Here is a 15533-nt window from a genome sequence, read left to right as displayed (position 1 = left end):
GAAAACTGTGCATGCCCCAATTTTGGAGAAAAAGGCTATTTGCTGTTACACTGTGATGTCACTCTTCAGAAATATCTAGCACGTGGGAAGCAGTTCATTATTTGTTCTTATGAAAACATCTCATAATGGAAAAGCTACATTTTTGTCTCTAATCCTGCAAATGTTTTGTTTACTTCTTGTTTTATAGTTCTAATTTTTGCAGATACTGTTTTTGCTGCAGCCCAAGCACTATACAGGCAAACTGGCACAATGTGAGGAATATTGGTACTTTCATGATATTCCCTGGTAGAGATAACAAGAAATGTATGCCTTTCCTGTCATATGACCTTACGCATGGTTCTGAAGACCCAGAAACAATACTGTGCTATTTATTTACCTTTAAATATGTAATGCAGACAAGAAAGGTTGTAACATTTCCTAAACATGTTTGAGTGAAAAAAAAATTAATGTATACGTGTCTATCCCACTCTATACATTGATACACACAACTAAAATCTGTTAAACTGAATGTCTTGTATCTAGCAGATTTCCTTTGTTTTGTTCCAGCATAGCCCTATTTAATGTTTCCCTTTGTCACTTTGTGCTGATGATAATGCTTTAAAAATAGTAATGGAACTAAGCCATGAAGCTACCAGATGGTAACCCTTCCCAAGTTCAGGGAAGTCAAATTAAGCATTCCTCCTAAGGCCAAGCTCTAATCGTAAACAGCTGAAATAATGGCATTACTGTGATTTTAATTTCTTGTAAATAAAGGGTTATTCTTATGAAATAACCCTATGTGAGGGCTTTACATCTCAATTTTTTTTTCACTGAACTTTAAAACAAGGAAGTCAAAAGCACTCATGTAAATTGTACAAAAAAAGTAAAAGTCAGTAGAAGTTTTTTACTATTGGTATACTGTCTGAAAAGCAGCTAATTTTAATGTATATATTACAGTATAAAGGCTTTACTAAAGAGTGGAGAGAGATTTTTAACTTGCATAAAACCATTACTAAAGGAAGGGAAAAGAGGAGGTGAAGAAATCAAGACCCCATCTGCAGAAAACGATCACTTAAATATTCTTTTAATAAAAAGATACTGTATTTTAAGAAAGGGAAATACCAGGACTTTATACCAGACTAATATCAGACTTTCGTTCTTAACTGAAAAATGTCTATCTTCCTCCCCAATGTAGTCTATTCTAATTTGTTTTTCTTTTTTCCTGTTAACATTTCACTCATTTTATTCAATGCAAATTATGCTAAATAGTTTCACATTATAATAATTTGCCTACATTGGAGGATAGCATAAAGGTAGGTGCACGTACATAACTATAAATTTGTAAAAGACTACCTGAAACAGTAATAAAGAGCTTCCAGTTCATACCAAAGGAAAAAAAAAAAAAAAATGAGAATTTTGGTCAGCAGGCAAAGCAGTGGTTATACAGAATTAACTGGATCACCTATATCAAGAGTTTTGTAAACAGAATGATAGAGGTGACTGGAATGGACATGACTGGTCATGGCAGATATTTATGAAAAAATTCTTACCATGAGAAAAGTCAGAAAAATAACTGAAAATTTGAGTTACATAAACTTAAATACACATTTGAACAGTCTTTGCATAAATGCAAAGTGCAGGCACGAAAGTTGGTATAAAAATGTTTACAGGACTGGCAGTTTATTTTCCCGTACATAAAAATAATATCTACACTCAAGTTTTAATCACTTCCCTTTCCTCACCGTACAAACCAGAAACTTGCTTCCCTGCAATATTGTGCCAAAGCTGCACACTGCAACGGATTGTCTCTGTTGGAATATATGAAATGCTGCTGCAGTAGAAGAGCTATTTTATCACCAGATAGCCCAACCTTTCAGTTCCTCACTGGAAAGTAAATCTGCTTTTTCCTTCTCCTTTTTCAGTCCTTGAAGAACACCCTTTGTCAAAGAATGAGTTTAAATTTTTTCCATTATACATTTTAGCAGAACAGGAATAGATCTTTTACATGTACACGTACACACAGGGCACAAACACAAATCAGATTTCTCTACCTGATCTATCATGCAGTGCATGAAAAGCCCTCTATAAGACTGCACTTATTGTGCAATGAAATTCACCTCTCTAATTCAAATCACTTTCTAAACCGTGCTGGTGAGTTTTCTTTCTGACTTACATGTTCATATGAGAGAGAGATGATACGCATACATGAGTACATAGCATGAAGGTATATCCTGGACTAAAACAAAAGCAATAGTATCTGAGAGACATAGGAACTACTTTAACTGTCTGAGACACATGGGCACCAGAGGTGAAACCTACCTAAAACCACTGGAAGGTGCACATACAAATAGGCAAGAAATGAAAATACGTGTGAGTTGTAAGCATAGCACAAAGTAGAAATGCACACTGATTCTAAGCAAAAATGAAGAGGAGAAAGTGTCACTGAATCCAATATGAATGTTTTACAGGAAGAAAATGTAAGTCTTTCCTACTCAGTAATTCAGAATCAAAGATTCTATTTCTAACAGTCAGATTTTTTTCTGTCTTGCACACATGATGTATTAGCTCACTGGAATCAGCTCCAAACCACAGAAGACTAGCCCAACTGCGCATATTAAATAAGTAGACAATTAACATCCTAAAGACCAAAAATTTATTCTTCATACCCATCATAAAGATCTATCCCAAAGTAAAGCTATTGAGTAGATTCAATCTGAATTATTTTAATGTTGTTCAGTTGAAGAAGTTGTTCTGTTTAAGGATATTAAATTGAAAGCACATACATTAACTCTCTTCCAATCCACTACTCCCCTTTTGCAATGAAGCCAAGTTGAGATAGAAGCCCTACTCTATGAAGATAAAATGATAGAGTGGAAAGATGATAGGAGATGACACATGCACATCTATTCAGCAAAATAGAGCCTGAAAATCTGATTTCTTTTCTTCTTTTCACAATCCTGGCAAAGATCCTTGAAAATACCTTTTACGAGGTTGCAGTCTGACAAGACGTCAGCAGCTCAGCAAGACCTTCTAAAGTAAGTCTTTCTTGTAGAACTGCATGTGATGGAAAAGATATTATCAAAAGAAATAGACTGAAAAATGATAATTAGAGGGTTTGTTTGCTTTCTGTAGTGAGAGGCAGAAAATGAAATGAGGATTTCAGGATGCTGAAAGCCGAAAACTAAACAAACATGCTGATACACACACTTTCCGCCACACTTCTGTGGTTCTGTGCAGACCGCTTTCATGATGCTGGCTCCAAGAGCTTTCCCCTTCTGTTTTACAGAGTATGTCTCAAATCTACACATTTTGCCTGTTATTCTCTAAAAATCCAGGTTTACTGCCTCTTTTTTCATCATTCATTGGTGAATGCTGCTCAGAAAAATATTCTGTCATCTTTAAGCAATGATTTTGAAGCCTATTTACCCTTCATGGTGCTGCAGGTTTTTCTAGGGGGAGGGGAAGGAAGGGGAATATTTGATTGGCTACCTTTGTTAAGAAGGGAATATGTTAGTTCTGTGATAGCACACGATAAATAGCAACAAACAGGAATAAGTGATACTATAGATCGAGATTTTTAAATATCATTCTGAATTCTGAATGAGGAATCTGAATCATGTGAGAAAGGCTTGCTTTCAGAAACTGATGATCTTTGATGAAATATTTGAAAATCAGGCCATTTTCACAGTTTTCAAGTCAAGCACCCAAGAATTACCATTATCAGTTATGTTTGAAAAATTACCCCTGCCTTTCATATACATTTTATTCATAAATTAAGAAAATTCACAAAAAAAAACTTGCTTGTTTGTTACCTGAAGTTTCACAGTTTGGCATCAATCTGTTACTACATCACTCACTTTACTTAATATCATTCTTTCTTCGCTTTTTCTGTTTTTCAAACACTCAAAAGTGGTTATAAACTTCTTAAATACACACATGAAAACAAATTAATGAAATTAAGAGCAATGGCTTGTCTGAGGATGCCTTCACGAATTCCCACAAAAGGAAAGAACAGCAGATCCACATGTAACCCTCACAGACACAATGAATGAGAAAGTACACCCAAAAGACACTCTCCTTCATTCCCTTGGAAGCAGACACAAACTCCTCTTGCTTAAAAGACAGTCTTGCTATCATCTTTTTATATCTGCAGCGCAATCACTGCCTAACTATCTTTCACGATTGACTCAATTTCCTATCTTGAGTAGACAGGTGCTGAGAGCTTGTCTAAAATAAGCTAAGAAGGCATAAGAGGCTGTGTGAGAAGCCTGTTACTGGAAATATGAAAGGAGCAGAATTTCAATGATCCACAAAGCATTTGGTGGAGTATATTTACCATCCAAAAGATGACGAGCAAAAACAACTACATGCTCAACACAGAACTATTTTTAAATGATGTTACTTGTCAGGAGAGAAGCTGGCTTCTGGGTCCCAAATTCTTGGGCATTTTCTTCAGAAAAACTGTGGGCATAATCATAATGGGTCCTCTCATTCAGGATTGTTATCCCACCTAGGAATAGCCTTTTTAACATATATTTAGAAATCTTCCTTTTAGAACAAAGATTTTCTCTACAAGTTTGATGTATTCCTCTACAAGCTTAATGTATTCCTCAACACTCTTAATAGTTTGCACAGATGGCCATCCCTGTCAGGGAATGAAGTCTGTTCAGTAGCGTTCATTCAACTGTCTGGGACACGTCTCCTCACAGCATTTCAGTTCAGACTGACACGAGTGGTATGCTGAAGCCAAGGAGATAAGGCACTTAACAGAATATAGATTAACTCCTAGCTGGGGAAACAGACAAGCTGAATGTGCCTTTGTGAAGAGAAACTTTAGACAATAAAAAAGGCTATTTCCAGTACAGTAATAGTAAAACATATCTATCAGTCTCAACTTCCTTGGAGCCTCTAAGCTTTAAGCATACCTTTAGCCAGAAAATCACCAAAACTGGAAGATACTCCTCAGGCTTAAGCTGACAGACAAACTGAGATCATTCCACTCACCACTAAAACACAGACATCTGGTTTAATAGCATTTTTATTGCAAAATAACTGGAAAAAGAAGAAGGAAATTGCATACCTATTCTAAAGCTAAAATAGTTATTACTTAAATTAAGTTGCTCATAAAGATAATGCAACTCACCAAACAGAAGGTACAAAAGTCAAAGGGACATTGCCAGGAGAATTATTTTAAATGCTTCCTTTTTATATCAGATCAGCTGAAATAGCTATAAAATGTCAATGTTTTGTTCTGGCTTTCATCCTCTGATGAGCTTTTCAGCATGATCTCTGTTGGCTTTTTCATTTTCACTCAACCACAAAAAACCCTACTTTCTCTTTTTGGCTGGCATTAAAAAAGCATGATAGGGAGTGTGTCACAAGTTTTGCAGGAAGATTCCTAATGACATAGCAATACCTACTTCTTATTGCTCATTGAAAAAAGGAAGTACACAATTTTATAGTATTGTGAATAATTTTATAATATTGAAACGTGATCTATAAAATTATGGTGACATAAATATCATCATTCTTACCAGAAGTAAAATGGTCTGTGTAGTAGGTGCTTCTTTCAAAATGGAAATGACCTAATTTTTATGTTAAGACTTCGCTGGAACCATGGATGTGTATTTATTAAGCATTAACTCAGCTGAGAGAGAAACATGCCAGCTGCCATGTCACAATTACCACTTTATACAACACCTGCTGCAAAATACTCTCTAGAGTGCTTCTGAGTAAATGACCTGACGCAATCCTGCAGATCTTAGGAAGTATGACAGGATGGCAGCGTACAGGAGGAATGCATTTACTTTGACTACAAGATTACCTCCATCAACCAAGTTCTAGGACAGCTTATTAGTTTTACAAGACTCATGAGCAAGGCACTACTTTCAAGTGACAGTTAGGAAACTTCTGAGCATGAATTACCAAGTCATTACTGTAACCAGGTAAAAAATCATCCAGATCATTATATATCCTAAACAGTATCGTTAGAAAACAAGAGAGAGATATTTTGTCATTCATGAGGCTTAAAAACTTAGATTTACTATTCAAAATTCTGTAATATTAATAATTAAGAAGCACCACAAAATCTAATCCTCAGTTCTTCATAAGCTGTCAGAAGATGATTGGTTCCCTCTAGTGACTGAACATAGATATACATATTCAGAAAGTTTGTAAGGTTTCTTTCCTATTCCAACTGTTTGTTACACAAACTTGAAGAACTGATGCTATCACAGAAGCCTGCACTTCATCTTGTAATAGTAATAAACTAATGCAGAAAGTTTGACAATATAGGGATAGCACAAAACTTTTCTAAACAAAAGTGAGTTAAAAAATTACAGATGACCTTTATCACCCTATTTTGGTGCAGTAAAAACATCTTGCAAAGTACTGAAACTGAAACTCCCTAGAATGACATTTTTGGTAAAAAATCTTTTACATTTTGCACTCTGCCAATTATAGATGAAGGTACTATCTGAGGTCTCTTTGTATGACAGATCCTCACTGACCTTGGTGATATCTGTTGTCTCAAATACTAATATGAAGTATGATTGCACTATGATCTCCACTTCACAGTGGAGAGAACTGATACTGAGAATCTAAGTGACCTGCTCTCTAGTAGTACTGGGAACTGAACCACGCTCTCTCACATACCGGCCTTGTTTCTCACTCACCAACCTATCTTTTTCTTGCTGTGCCAAAGTAACACTCTGAAACACACTGAACACACTGTACTCCTCACCCTTTCTCTCTACATTCAAGACTACGACTGTTAACAGTATGAAACCTCTGAAAACAATGAAACAATGAAAACAAGTATTTTGAGCATGGAATGAGCTTTTTAAAAGATGGTATTATAAAACGGAGATCAACAATGATATTCACATGGGTTTCTTGCACCTTATGGGTTCTTTCATACATAAAATAAATGGCAGCACCTACCTGTAATTTGTGTTGTCAAGGAAACCAGCAAGGAAAAATTCAAAGCTATCATAGAAATATTAACAGAGTAATTTGTGCCTGGCTGCAAATCAAAACAAACTTCTGGAGCCCGCTTGTATGTGGTAAAATTGAAGGTCATTTCATGAAAGAACTCCTTCTGATAAGAACGTTGGCCTTGCACATGAAACTGTAACAAAAAAGATCACAGCATGGAAATTGCAACATTTTAATACATCACTTGCATTCATTTATGTCATACTCTAAATGAGAATGAATAGAAGAAACACACATCATTGTATACAGAACATCAAGTGTTGATGATTATTCTAATTCAAATACTTCCTAATTTTGCCATGAAGAGTGCAGTCCCTTTTGTTGATAAGCTCTGACGCTGCCCTCCTCCTCCTCCCAGCCTATTCTCTTTTCTATGAGAAACATAATTCTCATGAGTCTTGCTTGCCTGCTGAAAAACACTTAGTTTAGTGCATTCTTATCATGTAAAGTAATGAGTTACAAAAGTGCACTCACATGCACACATCTGTGGCTGAATACCGAGGATCAAGTCAAGATCAAGTCATTTTCAGCTATGTCAAAATGAGTTCTGAATGCCAAGTATCTCCCAGGATCTGCCTACAGAGAGCTACAGTTCTAGGCAAAATTACAGACATATTTTTTCATTTTGGTTGGATTTTGTGTGTGATTATTCTACTGTTTATGTCCTAAACTATCAAAAAATTATTTATTTAACATTAAGACCTCTCTTGATCTTTTTTTTGTTAATAATTAAAGCTAAAATGCTTGGTATATTTAACTATATGCCGTTATTTCTTTTAAATCGATCCTGTGTCTTTATATATCCCTGAGTACCTCTTAGCACAGGGAGATTAGAGACAACAGCAGGTGGTCAGAGTCCTGGCAGAGACAGTTCATGTACAAATGCCCTACTGGGATAAGAGAAGATAGAAGGTATGCCACAAGACAGAACAGACTGACTTTATGGAACTGGAACAGTCTATGTTCGGACCTGGGAACAACCAAACTGAAAGTACAGACAATGAAGGCAAAATAAAATTAGAGTTGAACAGGTGAAAAATAACCAAGAAACAGAGACTACAAAAAAACACGGTGGTTTATTTCTTTTTTGAACATTGCTATGAAACCTTACTCCTTTTTTTTTTGAGAGAGAGATGTTATTAGCATGAGGACTATTGATAGCAATAAATGTCTGAAAAATTACAGGATTGTTCGCACACATGATTGAAACAGGTAGGTTAAAAAGTCACAGATTCAAAATGTGTATTAATACTTACTGAATATCTGTCTTCCATATCAGCTCCCCTGATATTTCTCTGCCATTTCAAGCAGGTGTCATTAAAAATTAACACATTGTTGAAAGCTTCCTTTACTGCAGAGACAATAAAAAATGGAACAACTCCTTACAAAAAAACCCCACCTTCTTTAACAGAATTGAATGCAAATAGCTCAAAGTAAGTTTTATTTTCATTCTCTTCTGAGCAGGTGGTAGAACCTCATTTCATTTTGAATGAGCAAACACAGTAAATAAACAGTTAAAAAATAAACAGTTTCCCCCCAAGAATGGCTTTTGGAAAAATCCAAGCACTCTATTTTGGAAATCAAGAAAGGATTTATTTGGCCTAGATCTAGGGAGGATGTAAGGACAGGAAGATCTAAAATTTTAACCCTCCTGATGGCAATAAAGTTATTGCAGAACCATTGGTAACCACAGGAAGTTCTGCCTGACCATGAGGGGGAATTTCTTCCCTGTGAGAGTGACGGAGCACTGGACCAGGTTGCCCAGAGAGGTTGTGGAGTCTCCTTCTCTGGAGATATTCAAGGCCCGCCTGGATGCAACCCTGTCTAATGTGCTCTAGGTGACCCTGCTGAGCAGGAAGGCTGGACTAGATGATCTCCAGAGGTCCCTTCCAACCTTACTGATTCTATGATTCTATGATTCTGATTGCTAGACTCTGAATAATGAGATCTGCACTGGAGTAATGTCTTTTATAAGTCACAGAGAATACAAAACGCAATTTACCTTTTGTTTGAACTGTTACTGTAACTGAAACAGTGATGTTTGTGGAAGAGATGGTAGTAATATTCACCAGGTAGTTAGTGCCAGAGCTGAGTTCTAAGCAGACCTCTGGATTATCTTCACTTGTAGTGATGTTAAGTGTCACAGCCTCTGAGAATGTCTTCTCATCCCATCTTTGGCCCAGTATGCGAAACTATTGAAGGATTAACAAAAACAATTTTGCAATCAGTTGTGGCTCTCTACACTTCAGAATTCAATCAAGCCTTGAGAATTAGGGTTAATTCTAGTTAATTCTAACTTGTTTTTGAATACCAGCCAGCCTCAAAAAATACACTTGTGTCTAACTGTTTCGCTATATCAAGATGGCTTAATAAACCAGATTCTTAATTTCTTCTGTCTGCTAAAAGATTACTATTGCTTTGTACATTTGCAATGTACAAATGTACATTGGTACAACAAATTGAAGCAATCTATGATATGCACCCTGAAAACACCTCACATACAAATAGCAAGCTATAAGTAAATATTTTCACTTGTTTACAGCATATAGATGTAAATTACATCCGCTTGCTACTGTCTGTTCATTTTTCTACTTTTCTCCCCAGGCTCTACAGAAGCAGCTACAAGACCAAGTGGCAAACAACAGCAAAAGCCAGGCTTTCATCTGATCTTGCTCAGGGCAGTGAAACTGAAAGCTGGTGTTTATATGAGGTGAGGAGACAGACAAAGCTTACCTAATTGAGCTCAAAGCAGGCCACACTGCATTATGGAGCTTACCACATGCACCTATGCTTACATCAGCCTCAGTTTTAACTGTTCTGAAGCGTCTTGCTAAGAGCTAAATTCAGGTACAAGCAAATGCACGGAGCACACTGCGCCAGATATCTGCAGTTTGCCAGATACCATTGGGTACAATGGAAAGCACTGGTTTTGAACTGCTAAAGTAATTTGGAAATTGTATTTTCCATCTAAGTGGCACTTAATAGAAGCACTCAAATTAACAATGCATCAGTTTATAACACTGAAGAAGGACAGGTTGTTTTCCTAAATTAACATCTAACCTTGTAACGTGTTTTCCATATTAGCTTCCCACCTCTGGAAGTTCTAAATAATCCCCCCCTTTTTTCCCTATTTGGGCATGCTCAGAAAAGTCAAACTTTCTTGGGATGATGTTATTGTCAAAATATGGGAATTCTTGTCTATTGTTTTCAACTTAGATAACCCTGACTAAGCAAACTGTTTCTGAATTTGTATTTATTTTTATTTCTGAGAATTTGTATTTTAACTTTTATTCTTATGCTTATAGGTGACAAACAAAAAAAATAGTTAAAGATTGCTTTCACTTCCCAGGAAATAAAGTTATAAAATGTTTAAATATAAGATGATTGAATCTCTTGAGTAAGATGCAATATTTCAATGTACCTTTCATTTCTAAAATAAGCTATGTCTAGTACATGCAAGTACTTTGCTGTTTATTTGAAATAACTATATATCAGAGATAGGGACAGAGTACAAGTGGTATACTATTTTCTACGTCAAAGTGACCTTTAGCTCTTTGATGTAATTTGACTATAAGCTTTCTTCTGTTTCAAGCAGACATTTAAATGTCTTATTGGAATGGGACCTCAACAACTGTTGAGCCCTTCAACTGATGTTCGGGTAGGGATGTGTTTTTTTCCTCTCTCATACACCCACATGGAGGGTTTGGGGCAGTTTACTGGAAAGAAAAAGCCAAGAACTTATGCTGCCAACAAACCCCCCAAAATAGATCCCCATTACTGACACACTGGAATTAACCACGACAAAGCTTCTCCCACTGTTAAATACTGCATCACTTACTGTGTACATTCCCTGTGCCCCAGGTCTTCCTGTTTTTCTCTGCCACTTCAAACAGGTTTCATTGAATATGGACAAATTACTGAACAACTCTTCTTCTATGAAAAAAATATTAACATAGAAGGACAATCATCACTATTTCTTGAGTAAGTTAAAATGTTTGGAGCAATGCTTTATTTCTCTTCTCCCCTAAATGTTTCCTTTGCAAAAGACAAAACAAGGCATGTAAAAGTTAAATAGGACGTTTCACCTAACTGTGTAGGCTCCTAAAACTAAAATACAAGAGCAAATGAAGTAAGAACTTCTGAGCTTCTAACTGCCCAAGTCCTTAAACACAGAGCTGATATTACATAACTTATCATAAATAATGAAAACAAAACACTTTTCCAGGGTTGGATTTTAATGTAGAAAAATTTAAATTCTAATGGCTTTATAGATCTTGAAGAGGATGCTAAATCTACATTACCATCTTCTGACATCAAAGCAACAAATTCATTCATTCCATTGCACACATGTCACTCCATCACAGATACATTTCTGTATATCAAAGCATACATACATATCAGCACTTCTTCTTGCACAAGGATCTATAGCACATACTCTACTAAAGACTAAATTATTCCATACCAGATGACAATCTAGACGGTATAGTCTCTGAAAAAAAGAGATTCTTCTCTGCTTTGGACATTCCTCTTAGTCATAGTATATTAAACCTGTGCCTTGTGTACACTTTTCTGAATGCCACGTCAAAATCTCTCACTAAAGTTCCCTCACAATATTTTCACACCACAAAAAACAAGGAGCAAGAAAGAATGCCCCAGTTCCACTATTTCTGCCACCTATTCTAAATTCTCCTCACACTTTGGTGCCAGCATCTGGATCTCCTGAGATCCAGTGGTCTACAAAGTCTTCAAGCTGATTAGTGAAAAGACAAAATCAATTTATTCCACATTATACTGCAGTCAAAAAAGTCAAAGCGAATCATGCAAAAGACTTGTCTGTAAGAAAAAGAGGCTACCAAAAAATAAAAACAAAAAAGATACTTTTGACACAACACCACGTATTAAGGTATTTTAAGAAAGCTTCTTCTAGATGGGAAATGAGCTGTTTTGCAGCTGAATGAATGTTTGTTCATTATTTTTCTGTGCTTTCTTTTTTAAAAAACTGTTTACTTTTGTCAATATTTTATAAATATTTTGTTTTATATTTACAAATTTATATAAATGTATTGTTGTATGTTTATATTTATATTGTTTTATATTTATAAGCATACCCATATATTAATATTAATATTTTCTAAATGCAATTAAATAGCACAGTCACCGTAAAAAACACTTTTTAGAATAGACACTAGATCAAAACAATGAAACCCACAAAACTAAGCACGTGGTGAGTGCAGCTGTAGCAACCAGTAACAAAGCCTTTAACATAACTATGTTAATTTACAAATTATTTAAAAGTTGATTCCTGCTGCAGAGAAAACACCATCAGGAAGACCGGTTCGTCTATTCTTAGGTAATCTTCTCTCTGCTGTCATAGACACAGAAAAGCTGGGGTTTTTTATTTTTATCAAATAACCTGCTATGACTGAGAACATTGCTCCTTCTAGTCACAATTTACCTTGACTGTGAATCCGTTTGCTTCTCTTCCTGCCTTCACTAGCCTTCAAACATGTAATTCCTTTGCCCACTACAATAATTTATTATTACATTCACCATGTAACCAGGGTCTTGCAAAGCCAAGCGCATACACATACTGAGCCAAACAGCACTTTCTGCTGAAAAGACGAAGGTGATTTATAGGACAGCCTTGTTAGATACACTAGTGATATTCACCAAGTAGTTAGTGTAATGCCCTGGCGTAAAGGCTCTCCTCCTCAGTAAGTAAGCTTCCTCTCTAAGTATTCAACAATACACCTCTTCTTGCTCACTAGACTGGTTTCTCTATCTCCCAGTTCAACCAAAATGCCTCCTCTGTTCCAAACAGGTGTGGTTATATATGAAATACTGTAGAAACTTTTCTGCAAAACTAAAGAATGAAAAACAAGAATAGTCTACATCCCCTCTAAAACAATTTTCTTTACAATTACCTGTGCAATTCATTATACAGAAATACTAGATTCTTATTTCCACTATTCATTATTTCCTTTGCAATAATGCCTAGATACTCCACAGAAACTTACAGAAGACTTCTGTACTAACATACAGCACAAGAATATGTTCAGTTGTTGTGCTCTTTAAATCAGACATATTTTTATTTTTAAAATGACTCATTAGAGCACAACCAGAAGGAAAACATTTGCATATTCATGAGAGCTGAATTAAAATGTGCAACAAGAAGGGGAAAAAAAATCTCATTTCCAGGACTGCACAGCAAGAAAATCAGAAGTGATTTATAAAAGATTCAGTTAAAAAAAAGAGAGAGAGAGAAAGAGAGAAATAAAGAGCCAAATAATCAAACAGTGATTATGCTCAGGCAAGGAAACAAATCTTGGACAGCATCCATGTTGGGCAGAAGGAAACAAAATTAGAGGCATTTTTTTTCTGTAAGTATATCCATCATTTCTGTCACACTAACCCATATTAACATTCAAAGGACAAGCCTACCATGCATTTACCAAATGTCCACAGAATAGCTAGCAGATTTTTTTTACAGAAGTTTTCACTCTAAATGGCTGCAGTGAAAGAGACAGGAACAAATACCGTAACATGTACATCACAGAACACCATCTGAACACCATAAAAAGGTTCTGGGCTTTCTCAAGGGACCGCCTTTCTTCCCTTACTTACTGATTGTTTTGGTTGTATCATCAAATATTCAATAAGTGTTTGGTTAAACTTCAAGTCAGGTAAAATAAATACAGTATCCAGTAAGAGCTCAGAGGCATCTCGGAAAAATCAATTCTTTTCACATAGAAAGAAGTGGGTTTCCTGACACATTTGTTCTCCTATCCAATTCAGTAGTACTAATGCCTTCCACAATTTAGGAACTCCCCCCCCCCCCAAAAAGGGCAATATACACACCTGGACTCATGTGAACAGTATATCTTAGCACACAGTGGCAACCAGGTCTTAAACATTTCTGATTTTTATCAGCAGCTTTCATTTAGGCTCCCAAACAAGACAGCAATGCCCCAATTTTCCCATACTGGGAATTGCAGCTTGTGATGAACAGAGAAGGCCACTGGATGCCGGTGTTGCTCCATCAAGCTAGGAAGAAGGCTCCAGGTCGTGCTTCCCATCACAAGTGAAAGGGTTCAAAAACGAGATGGTAACTAGGGGAAGCAGAGCAGCAGGGAGAAAAGATCCAGAGGAGTCAAACACAGAAAGACAAATTAGGAGAGGATAGAAAAAAAATGGCAATTGACTGCCATTGACCAGAGCTGGAGAGACAGAGAGATCTTTCATCAGTGAAGTATTTCTGAACTTTCACACACACACACACACAAAAAAAGTATTTACAAAAAGGAGATAAAACCAGCTCCAATCTGCTATGTCATCTTCTGCAAGTAGCTAAAAGATCATCCTCACATACAAATTCACTTACAGAGTTCTTCCCACCCTTACGTATGTGCAACTTAGGAGAAAGAATAAAACAGATACTATCCTCCTTTTTTTGTATGTTTTGCCTTTTCAGTTCTGTGAAAACTGTGAACGAGGTGCTGCAAATGCCATCTGCTACTAACACACACTACACACACATTCAGACAGAGAACTGAAGTGACAGGAAGAGAAGCATTTCAAAGGGAACTTCCACTCAGACTGTTTTGGGACCTCTATTTCACGGAATACAGACAAACTCCTTTTGCATGGTACCTTTTGCAGGTATATATGTAATCTATTTTAGAGATGTATCTTCAGTATTTCTGCCTTTTAGGGAAGCATGGGAAGCTTTTAGAAGTATTTTCTCATTGGAGTAACATACCTACCCCTCTTTACACTAACACTGCAAATTTCAGGAGGTCCTCACTTCCTGTCCCAAACCACAAAAGAACAGCAGAGCTACAGGCAGAGACAGCCACGTAGGAAGGAGCAGGCAGATAGCTAATGATTTACTACTTCCTTTGGTCTAAAAATGTTACCAGGATACAGCTAGGAGCATGGTAACTCCTGCGTTGAACTAAATTGACAAAAACTTAAGAGTTGCAATTGTGGGTGTATTTAGCAAGATATACCAATCATGCACAAGCAACAGTATCGGAATAGACTGTATTAGCTGATCCAGGACTGGAAATCTTCATGATCTACTCCTCATTTGAAAGAGGTTTCTGAGATTAGTGACTGATATTTGCTGTCAGGAATCATCATCACTGGATTGCAATACCTCCCCATAATACAAACTCCACTTGTGTTTTTCCAGGCAATTAAAGAAGTTATCAAATTACTAGATGGCTGGACTTCACACATCTAATTAGCCATTTACCAGAATTTAGACCAATCAGATCCTTTTCAACAATAACTATAATTACCCTAATTGTTTGATGGGGTTATCATTCCTTCAGAACTTTGGTTTTCAATCAATGCCTCAGATTTGAGTAACACCTTCTCTACTAAGCTCAGAACTATTGACATAAATTATTTACACACAAGCTGGGGATAAAAATTAGATGGAGATCTGAGAAAAAAGAAAGTTAAACCATTCACTGTTTCTTGGAAATTGCTGACACCATTGCCACAATAGAAACATCCCAGCCACCATTCTGTACCATCCTGCTAGCTAGACG

General features: G+C 36.3%; 1 protein-coding gene across 1 annotated transcript in view; it reads right to left on the bottom strand.

Annotated features, from left to right (window-relative positions):
* SUSD1 (sushi domain containing 1) overlaps window positions 1–15533 on the bottom strand; it is a 48528-nt gene that overhangs the window by 15351 nt on the left and 17644 nt on the right. Inside the window, exons 8-11 of the mRNA XM_062599467.1 lie at window positions 10814–10908; window positions 8978–9167; window positions 8232–8326; window positions 6922–7108 (exon numbers count right to left, since the gene is read on the bottom strand). Coding sequence (XP_062455451.1) covers window positions 6922–7108; window positions 8232–8326; window positions 8978–9167; window positions 10814–10908 — 567 coding nt within the window. The remainder of the gene's footprint in view (window positions 1–6921; window positions 7109–8231; window positions 8327–8977; window positions 9168–10813; window positions 10909–15533) is intronic.

This window comes from Rhea pennata, chromosome Z (genome assembly GCF_028389875.1).
Source record: "Rhea pennata isolate bPtePen1 chromosome Z, bPtePen1.pri, whole genome shotgun sequence".
Classification (NCBI taxonomy): domain Eukaryota; kingdom Metazoa; phylum Chordata; class Aves; order Rheiformes; family Rheidae; genus Rhea; species Rhea pennata.
Note: the sequence above shows the minus strand (reverse complement) of the source record. Positions and strands in the feature narration are given on the sequence as shown.